Source organism: Acanthamoeba castellanii, assembly GCF_000313135.1.
Source record: "Acanthamoeba castellanii str. Neff unplaced genomic scaffold scf7180000084745, whole genome shotgun sequence".
Lineage (NCBI taxonomy): Eukaryota > Discosea > Longamoebia > Acanthamoebidae > Acanthamoeba > Acanthamoeba castellanii.
The window spans coordinates 233,171-242,969 of NW_004457592.1; the positions used below are offsets into that span (position 1 = coordinate 233,171).

General features: G+C 57.6%; 1 protein-coding gene and 1 pseudogene across 1 annotated transcript; both read right to left on the reverse strand.

Moving 5' to 3' along the window:
• Nucleotides 1–2,738: 2,738 nt before the first annotated feature.
• Nucleotides 2,739–3,972, reverse strand: ACA1_182770 (uncharacterized protein; the record flags this gene model as incomplete). The annotated part of the gene is made up of 3 exons (XM_004345838.1): nt 2,739–3,341; nt 3,424–3,639; nt 3,898–3,972. 3 exons carry the CDS (start codon nt 3,970–3,972, stop codon nt 2,739–2,741), a joined length of 894 nt encoding a protein of 297 aa, XP_004345888.1.
• Nucleotides 3,973–4,110: 138 nt separating this feature from the next.
• Nucleotides 4,111–9,673, reverse strand: ACA1_182780 (annotated as a pseudogene).
• Nucleotides 9,674–9,799: the final 126 nt, after the last annotated feature.

Sequence of the window (9,799 nt, forward strand, 5' to 3'; positions counted from 1 at the left end):
AAACACCAAAATAGCATTTACNTAATGCAGCATGCATTTATGCATGGTGTCCATGGATAAGATGCATGTCGGCATTATGTAAAATGTGTACACTAACACACATGTCATGCATGTGGTCCACACATAACACACATGTCATGCATGTGGTCCCCACATAACACACATGTTAGGTGTGTGGTCTGCATGCAACATGCATATTTCATGTGTGGCCAAGGCACACCATGCATTCTTCATGTACTTCCAACTCATACTGCAAATGTGACCTGAATAGCATGCATGCTACGCATTTTATCCATACTACGCGTTATCGTTGCATCCCCAAAGAGAGGAGCCCTGACAAGAGAAATATAGCCCTCCATCGGTCTTTTTTTCCTCATCCTTCGAATTGATTAATCATCTGGTACCCCCCCCAACGGCATACACACCTGCGTGGCCTGACTACAGGGCTACCAACAGCGTAGCGCCAGGCGCCTGCGCTGCCAAGATTGAGTCGAACACCGACACCGGGGTACGAGTTTGGCTCCCCGTCGACTTGGGGCGCCGGTCACCCTCGTCGCCGCAGTCGGGCCTGCGAAACGGATCCTGCTGGGGAGGGATCGCCAAGTTCCCGCCCTACAAGCTATAACGAACAATCCTCTGGTGTCGTGTGGGTCGTGTGTGTAAACGACAGGTGGAGGCGACGGGACCGCGCTGTACCAGGGGCGCACGCAGGGTCAGGCGAGACGGGGGATAGGGCGGACGCGGAGGATCTGACGCTGGTGTGCGCTGAGTTCAGTCAGACCCTCTTCAGCCCCAAGCTCCGCCACGACAGGCCCTTCACGTCTCCACGGCCAACCATCACCGCCGCCATTCCTCGCTAAGACGGCAAGCACCCGTGCTCGACAAAAAATAACAATTTTAAAATGAAAATGATAATGAAATATTCTTTTAAAAGAAATTTAAAATTAAAATCTAAATGATTAGTCCAATTCCGCGAGGGCGCTGACTTACACTTTTCGTACCAAAATCCACCGACAAAGAGGCAAAAGCTGATCAGTTTTCTCGCTTGCCTTGATAGCTAGCGGCCTGGAAATCAGTTTCCAGACCAAATAGACCACGGGCTACAAGATGGCGCACTATTCAAGGCGCTACAGCGCGCTGTTCGCCTCACCAACCTGTAAAGTTGTGCCTGTCTTCCAGGTAAAGCTCACCAGTTTTCCCGCTTGCGTTGATAGCTAGCGGCCTGGAAATCAGTTTCCAGACCAAATAGACCATGGGCTACAAGATGGCGCACGGCTCAGGGCTCCATAGAGCGCTGTTCGCTTTACAACCGAACGAGTGATATCACTCCGGACAACAGAGCTGATCAGTTTTCCTGCTTGCCTTGATAGCTAGCGGCCTAAAAATCGATATCCAGACCAAATAGACCATGGGCTACAAGATAGCACACGACTGGGGGCTCTACAGCGCGCTTGTAAGGTCAGCAACAATTTGCGTGATATCAGTTCTGAAAACTAAGCGGGTCAGTTTTCTCGCTTGCCCTGATAGCAAGGCGCCTGCAAAGAAATATCCACACCAAAAAGACCACGGGCTACAAGATGGCTTGCGGATCAGGGCGCTACGGTGCGCTCGTTACGCGTTTTCGTTGCATCCCCTTACGAGTGTTTCTAATTTTACTAGTTTAACGACAAGGAAGACTAAACCTGTGAGCTCCGCAATGGCTTGTTACTCGTTCCACGCGGTTTTTACTCGTTTCACACATTCTCCTAGTTAAACTAGTCAAACGCGTTTAACGAGTGTTACTCGTTTTCGTTGCATCCCCTCAGCTATTAAGGGAAGCTGAGAAAACTGACAGCTTAGTGTTCATGAGTTCTTATCAGATGTAAAGCGAACAGCGCACGGTGGAGCCCTGAGTCATATGCCATCTTGTAGCCCGTGGTCTATTTGATGTGGATATTCCTTTGCAGGCACCTTGCTATCAAGGCAAGCGAGAAAACTGACCCGCTTTGTTTTCAAAAGTGGTGGGACGCAATTAGTTGTTGCGCCTACAGCGCGCTGTAGAGCCCCAATTCGTGCGCCATCTTGTAGCCCATGGTCTATTTGGTCTGGATATTGCTTGTCAGGCCGCTAGCTATCAAGGCAAGCGGGAAAATTGATCCGCTTTGCGCGTGCACCGATCCGGCGCGGCGTGGAGTGAGGCGAACAGCGCGCTGTAGAGCCCTGAATCACGCGCCAACTTGCAGCCCGTGGTCTAATTTGTCTGGATGTTGATTTTCAGGCCGCTAGCTATCAAGGCAAGAGGGTAAAAGGGTCCTCTTGCTGGTGTGAAGAAGCCCGGAAATCCCAAGTCTGAACTCCGCCCGCCTTCGGTCCCAAATTGGTCGACAACAATCACCGCGAACCAAGTTCGTTGTTTTAATTGGCTTTGTTTCCCAGTACACGCTCAAACTAAGGGGATGCAACGAAAACGTGTAAAACTAGTTTTACGAGTGTTACTAGATTTTACAGTTTTACGACTTACAAGGACGACTAAACGTGTGAGCTCCGCAATGGCTTGTCACACCATCCTCACACTGCTCTCCCCCTGAGGCGCATCGCCTGACGAAGTGATTGGCACCACTCCTACCCTGCGAGCTTTCAAGGCTGGTGAGTTTTCCTTCAACCATCATCGAATTTCATGTGTGTTCGTTCTTTGCGTGAGCTACTAGTTTTACACGTGTTACGCGTGCAATTCGTATTACTCGTTTCGGTTGCATCCCCTAAGGCACGTCATCACTGGCTTGGCCGTGCTTCCCTTCTTCAGTGCTCTCCTTTTTGCGTGACACCTTGGTTGGGCGCTCCTTCTTGTCTCCAAGGTCCTTGTCCCGTTTCCTCTTCTTGGTGTCCCTCTTTCCTGTCCTGTCTTTCCTTTTGTCGTCCTTTCCGCGCTCTTTCTTCTCTTTCTTTTTCTTCTTCTTTTCCTCTTCCTTTCTCTCCTCCTTTACTTTTTGCTTCGCGCGCTTTTCCTTCTCTGTGGCGGCGGCAGCGTCCTTCTCCTCCTCCCGTGTCTTCCGCTCGCGTTGTAGGAGTACGATCTCGCGTACGCCAGCGGGAGGGCAAAGACCCAGCCGTCGCTGGATGGCGTGCCGCTTGACTCTTCGTTTCATCGCCTCGGGATCGCTGTCACGGGCCTGTCGCTCAGTTTGACGCTGCTCCAGCCTGCGCCTCTTGGCATTTCGTCTACTTTCGGCATCTCCTTCGCTTGCCTCGTCCTTCTTCGCCAGCTTCCCCCTGCCGCTTTCGCCATCTCGTCCCTTTCGGTTGCTGATGGCTTGCTTTCCTTTCGCCGTCCGCCGCTTGAATTCCGTTTTCGTGGATCCCCTCTGCACGGCACGCGGTGTTAGTACAAGGATCCACCAGTTGATGATAATCATTGTCGCCGCTCCATCAAAAGACAAGCTGTACCTTCGATGTCAACTGCTCCTCGTCGCTGCTGCTGCCGCCGCCGCTGGCACTTTCGCTCTCGCTTTCGCTGCTGTCTTCGTCGTCTCCCGAGGTGACTTGATAGACCGGGAAGACGTGTTTGCGCGCGGTTAGCCACTGTCTGGCTTCTTTGAGGCCCTTGGCGAAGGCTTTGGCCTTGCTCCCCTTGATATTCCTCTCATAGTTTTCGTCCCATGGCTGTACCTGTGAGACCCACGCGCTACACATGTTGCGCATCGTGCTTAATTGTAGGTGAGAAACGAGGGTCGATTTGGGGGGGGGGATACTAATCGTAAGAGCCAAAGAAGTAGACCAGTTGCTGCCTGGTTCCTCGTTTCGCCTTGGATACCGTGGGGCTCACCTCACTCAGCTTGGCCAGCTGGTGTGTGTATCATGATGCGTAAGGTGCCAGCGTTCCCAATCTGCCATTGCAATTCGAATTGGGATGGGTTGTACCCGTGCGGGCCACAAGGCGAAGCCAGCCAGCTTGGCCCACACAACAGTGCCTGGTTTGCCCTCTTCGGAATCCATCTTGGCTTTTCTGTTGGCTTTTCTGGCCAAGATCACTAAATGGCGCGTAGAGAGAACCGACAACACACGTACGCGTCACGTTTTCCTTTTCGCCCCACCCGGGGCGTTTCTTTTTCTGATCTGGAGAGAAGATGGCAACTACTCGTACTGGCGCTGGGCCGAGAGCAAGATCTCCTGGAGGTCAGAGGTGGACAGAGGAAGATGGAGATGTTTGTAGCACTGTGCTGTCAGCTGCTCGTACCGCCCATACTCGGACAGAAGCACCTCCTACGGGATGGACCAGGCGTGAGCTAACGCGGCGCTCCTCAGATAGGAGGCGTGATCATACCTGGAGGCGGGTAAACGCGACCGGGATGAGGGCTGATTCCTTGCAAAAGTTGCGCTTGATGTGCCGCAAGATGGCCCCCAGACGCTTCTCCACCTAATGATGGAGGAGACCAGAGTACACCCGCGAGTTAGGCACTGGTACGAGTAGGCATGGAAACGAAAGATTGCGGGGGGGGGAAGTGTCCACCCTTGGGCGGGCTAGGGTGGGCGCGAGACGGGCGAAGGCTTCGGATGAGTGGGCGCTCTGGAATTGGATCTCCTCGGGAGGCAGCGTGCGCAGAAGCTTATCAATCCCCTCGAAGAACGCCTGCACCCACCCACCACCACACCGAGGGCCGGTGAGGCGAGCGAGGGCCAGCTACTCGCAGCAGCGGGAATGGTGGGGCGTTACCGTGAGTGGCTGGAAATTGTTCTTGCTGGCGATGCTGCTGTGGATAAAGTCGCGCAGGCTGTCGTCGGCTTGCCTGAGCGCTTGCTCCAGGTGCTCCTTCAGACACTCGGTGCGAGGCCCCTTCTGTTGCGGGCCAGCAGAAGGTAAGTCCCCTCCCTCCCTCCCTCCCTCCTCCTCCGGTGTACACCCACCCATCTCCAGCCAGCGGGTTGGGGAAGACGAGGGTAGAAGCAGACGAAGACAAAGACGAACGCACCTTAGCTTCAGGCCACAGCTCCGCATAGAGGTAGCGATAGTTCTCTGCCATGGTGCAACAACACACCGTGTGAGCTGTGCCCCCGCCCACCCGCCCGCCCACATACATGCTCCACACCCACCCACACCTAGCCCCCCCCCCAATCTAGCGCACGTAGTGTACGGGAGGATTGGCTATTTGTGGGGGGGGGGAAGTAATAATACCAGCGCGGAGGATGTAGCGGTGCTTGGGGTCGTCTTCTCCGAGAGAGTCGATCCAGTGGGCGAGAGAAGAGTAGATCCGCACCAACGCGCGGTCCCCCAGCCTACGCCCGAGCACGCTCCCCTCCAGGCGCACCTCCACATCCTCCACGAATTGCTGCACCGCCACACGCCCACACGCCCAGAAAATGAGAGAGAGAGAGGGAACAGGTCGGTCGGTTGCCGAGAGTAGAGGCCCCGATCCAACGCACACACCCACCAACCACCGAGGAGGGAGAAGGCGAAGGCGGAAAGGGCGTACGGGATACTTCACAATGGGCGGCAAGATGCCTGCCGCCTTGATGGAGGGCTGCAGGAGGCCAATCGATGCCGCATCCTCATCCTGCGCACACACAACCCACCCACGGTTCATTGCCCACACGACCACACACGACACACACGACACACACGACACACGACAGACACACACACACACACACACACACAGAGAGAGAGAAAGTGTGACAGCGGAGACGGGGCTCGCGCAAGAAAGGTGTGACGCACAATAGAGTGGGTGAACATGCGTGTAGCAGGAAGCAGCAGCTCTCTCGTGAGCAGCCGCACCAGCGGCTCCGAGTCCTGCATATATGACATGCGCGAGCGGCAACGCAATCAACACAGCCACCACCTGGCAAGGGTAGATGGGGGGGTGGGGGTGGGGGAAAGAGCTGTTGAGGCACCTTTTGGTACTTGTTGATCTGGATCTCCATCTCGACGACGAGGGCCAGCGTGGCCAGGTGGTCATACCTGGTCACCCCGCCAAACACGCCGGCCCAGGCGCCCAGTCCTGCGCCAAAGGCCTGCAGCGGATTGGTTGCCGCCGCCGCCGCCGCCGCCGCCGCATGGAAGGTGAGAAGGGGCATTGGGGGGGTGCGACGCCCAACCAGTGCGTGCGGCAGGGGGGCATACCTGGGCCAGCATGGACTCGAGGGAGATGCCGCCACCCATGGCCCGCACCCCTGCACGCAGCTTTTGCTGCAGGCTGCTGTCCGCTTCGGCCTCGTCGCAGTCGATCAGTGACGGCGAGAACGGCGGATCCTGTTCGGCCAAAGAAAACAACCCAACCACCAGGTGTGCCGCCGCCACAACCACCACGACCGCCGCCGCCGTTCATGCCTGTGAGTGAGTCCTGCTGCACAGCCCCCCCCCACACAATGCGGGCGGGCGGGGTATATCGATCGATCGATAGATAGATAGATAGCTATAAATACCCGGGAGGGCGGAAAGGCAAACATTTCCTCGCTGAAGATCTGCTCGCGCGCGGTGACCAGGATCCAGTCGCGGAGGCCCTGCCGCAGCACCTTCTCCATTTTCTTGCCCTTCTTCAGGCCCTTCATGTCTTCGTGTGATGGGGAAGAGGGGCGTGGTCCGTGATGGGCGAAGAAGAAGAAGAAGAAGAAGAAGGGAGGGGCGCGTACTAATGGAGTCTCGTTTACCCGGCTGAGGCGCAGCCACGCCACCGCCAAACTTGGCATTGTCGCGGGGTTCCTTTGGGATGACTCGCCGCATTTCGGCAAAGAACACCCGCTGCTCTTCGTCATAGAGCCGCTGCATGCAATCCGCGTATGTCTGCACAAAACCACCACCACCCACCACCGTCCCGCCCACCACCGGAAATAATAAATAAGGCCTCCTTCTCCTCCTCCTGAATCCTGAAGATGACGGCCAGGCGCAACACGACACAACACAGCACAACGCACGCCCCCGGGAGGAGGGAGTAACCTGGGCGAGGTGGAGGTAGGATGCAAACTTGTTGCGCTGCAGCCAGTGCATGAGTTCCTTGTAGGCCTCCAGCTTACGGAATATGGTTTTGTGATCTGGTGGGCGCCCACCAAGCAGTTCTCCCCATCAGCCGTGCGTCACGTGTCGTGCGCTACATAAGCCCGAACCCGACCCCGACCCCACCCCCCACGTGGACTTGGAGGCGGAAAGGGAGGGGTACCTGGAACCTGAGTCTTCTCCTCGGCCGAATCCCCCTTCTACACACACGACAACACACACACATGACACACACACGACAACCGCACGCACGACACGGCACGACACACACGACACGACCAACGACACGACCAACGACACGACCAACGACACGACACACACACGACACACGATGAGCAACTAATGCACCGAAAGTGGGGAGGGTACGGTACCAGGGAGAAAAAGAGCTCGCTGAGGAATCGCTCCAGTCGTGCCGCAAAGACATCACGGAAGCGCTCGAACTCAGCCATCTGCCGTCTGCATCGATGGCACCCGATGGGAGTGAGAAGAAGCGACCCAAGAGAAGCGAGGTTGTAAGTGGCACGCGAAGGTGATAGATAGATAGAGACACATAGAGACACATCGGAATAGGCACAGGCCGCGGTGGAGGTGAGCGTACTGGCTGGCAGTCATGCGGGCGATTTCAGGGGACGACTCGCGTAGGAGGGCAGCGGCCTTGTAGCGTGCTTCCCACCGCTCCCCCGCTGCCACCACCGCCTCGAGCTTGGGCCCCACCTGACACCCGCCCCCTCCTTGTTGGCTCTGCTGCTCTCCGCACGGCCACAACGAAGTAGATCTACTCCGAGAGAGGAGAGAGGAGAGAGGAGAGAGGAGAGAGGAGAGAGGAGAGAGGAGAGAGGAGAGAGGAGAGAGGAGAGAGGGGAGAGGGGAGAGGGGAGAGGAGAGGAGAAGGGCAGGACAATAGGGAGGGGACGGGGGTGGAGCGAACCTCGAGCTCGCCAAAGGTAAGGAGAGACGTGGTGCTCTCGTCCAGGGAGTACGTGGTCTGCGAAGCCGGGAGAGGCCCAACCCATCCATCCATCCATCCATCCACCCACCCACGCGGCAGTGGTGTCACCAACCACCAGCCACCAGCCACCCTCGTGTGCGTGTGCGTGTGCGTGTGCGTGTGCGTGTGCGTGTGCGTGTGCGTGTGCGTGTGCGTGTGCGTGTGCGTGTGCGTGTGCGTGTGCGTGTGCGTGTGCGGAGGGGTTGGTCCACGTACGAGGAGGGAGTCGAGTTCCTCAAGTAGCGAGTGCTGGTTGCGGGTGAGCACTTCCATCTCGTTGTTGTTCTCCTCTATCTTCTTGATGTACTTTTGGATGTTCTGTGTGCACACCGCCGGCGCCGGCGGCTATGGTGAGTCCAAGTCAACAGGGAGGGAGGGAGGAAGGGAGGGACGCCTCGGGCGGAGCTGGGCAAGGGCTTGCCGCCGGAACGAGAGACGTACGGTGAGCTGGTTGTCGTAGTAGGAGAGCCACGTGTGGAGTTCGTCCAGCTGCGCGTCAGCTTCATCGATCCCACGCGTGAGATCCTGCATCGCTGGTCCCGACGACAGCAAGGCATACACATTCGCCTGCAGACAACACCCCCCCCCCCGATCCCCTCCCCCAAGTTAGCATTTCGGTCTCGGGCTCCTCCTCCTGCTCGTCCTGCTCGTCGTCGTCAGCTGCACGTCCACCGTGCCCCCCACCCGCCCACCCGAATATGCTTTTTGCTTGGGGGGAGGGCACGTGTGGCGTGGATCACCCGTGATGGATCGGTGGTCAGTGAGGGGAGACCGTACGGCGTCGAGGGCCTGGACTTGCTTGGTGAGGTTGTTGACGAGCTCTTCCGTGGCCGTGTCACCGGCGAACACGTCTTCCTTGAGGAGGAGGGCCTCGAGCAGCTTCTCCTCCTGGCGCGTCGAAGAGGAGGAGGAGGAGGAGGAGGAGGAGGAGGAAGGAGGAGCGATGCACCACACCAGATGGGGACTATGGTCAGCACGCACAAAAAGGGGTCTCTCGAAGAGAGGGGGGGGGCAAAAGGCCAGCAGCCTGTGGCGGGCCGCACTTCGGGAGATATGAGCTCCTTGTTGAGCTTCTTCTTCCACACGTCGACATTGTCCTCCCCGTCGTCATCCGACCTGCAGTCCTCGGCGATGACCGCCAGGTGGCCACCGCACCACCGCACCAGGTCAGCCCACGCCATCATCATGATGGCTCGAGAGGGGAGGAGAGGGAGGGAGGGAGGGCTACAGGGAAGAGGTGGGAGGGAGGGAGGGAGAACCCGCTGGCCCATGTTACCGAGGCTCCGCTGGCAAGGGTCAGCCCGCCTCGCCCGCCCCGGTTCGACGATGGTCGCACTGCTCCACTCACGTCGCCTCTAGACACGCCCACGCACGCACGCACAAACCGACACCGGTGGTGCAGCACATCAGCACCACCAGCAGCAAGAGACATTCCTATATACCACCAGCACCAGCACCCAGCACCCACCACCCACCACCCACCACCTCACGAGGCGGCCTGCCCCCCTTTAAAGGAGTGGTGTGCTGTTTGGTGTGAAAGCACGCCACGCCACGCGGCAGGAAGGGGGCTCTGCATTGTTCTACTGGAGGAGGGAGATGGCTGTGTACATGTGCCGTACGTACGTGGTGGGCAGGAGGGTGGGCGGCGTAGCACCAACGGCGGAGTGAGCGCTGGCCACCCCAGCGCCCTTCTTGGCAGCCTTGAGGCCGGCCTTCACCATCTTGGCCCCGCCTTTGCCCACCTTCCTGTAACATCCCTCCCACAACATGCCTCGGATCCGTGAGAGATGGTCCTTGGCATTAAGACCAACGCGAGTAGTACCCTATGGGCTTGATGATGGTTGTCA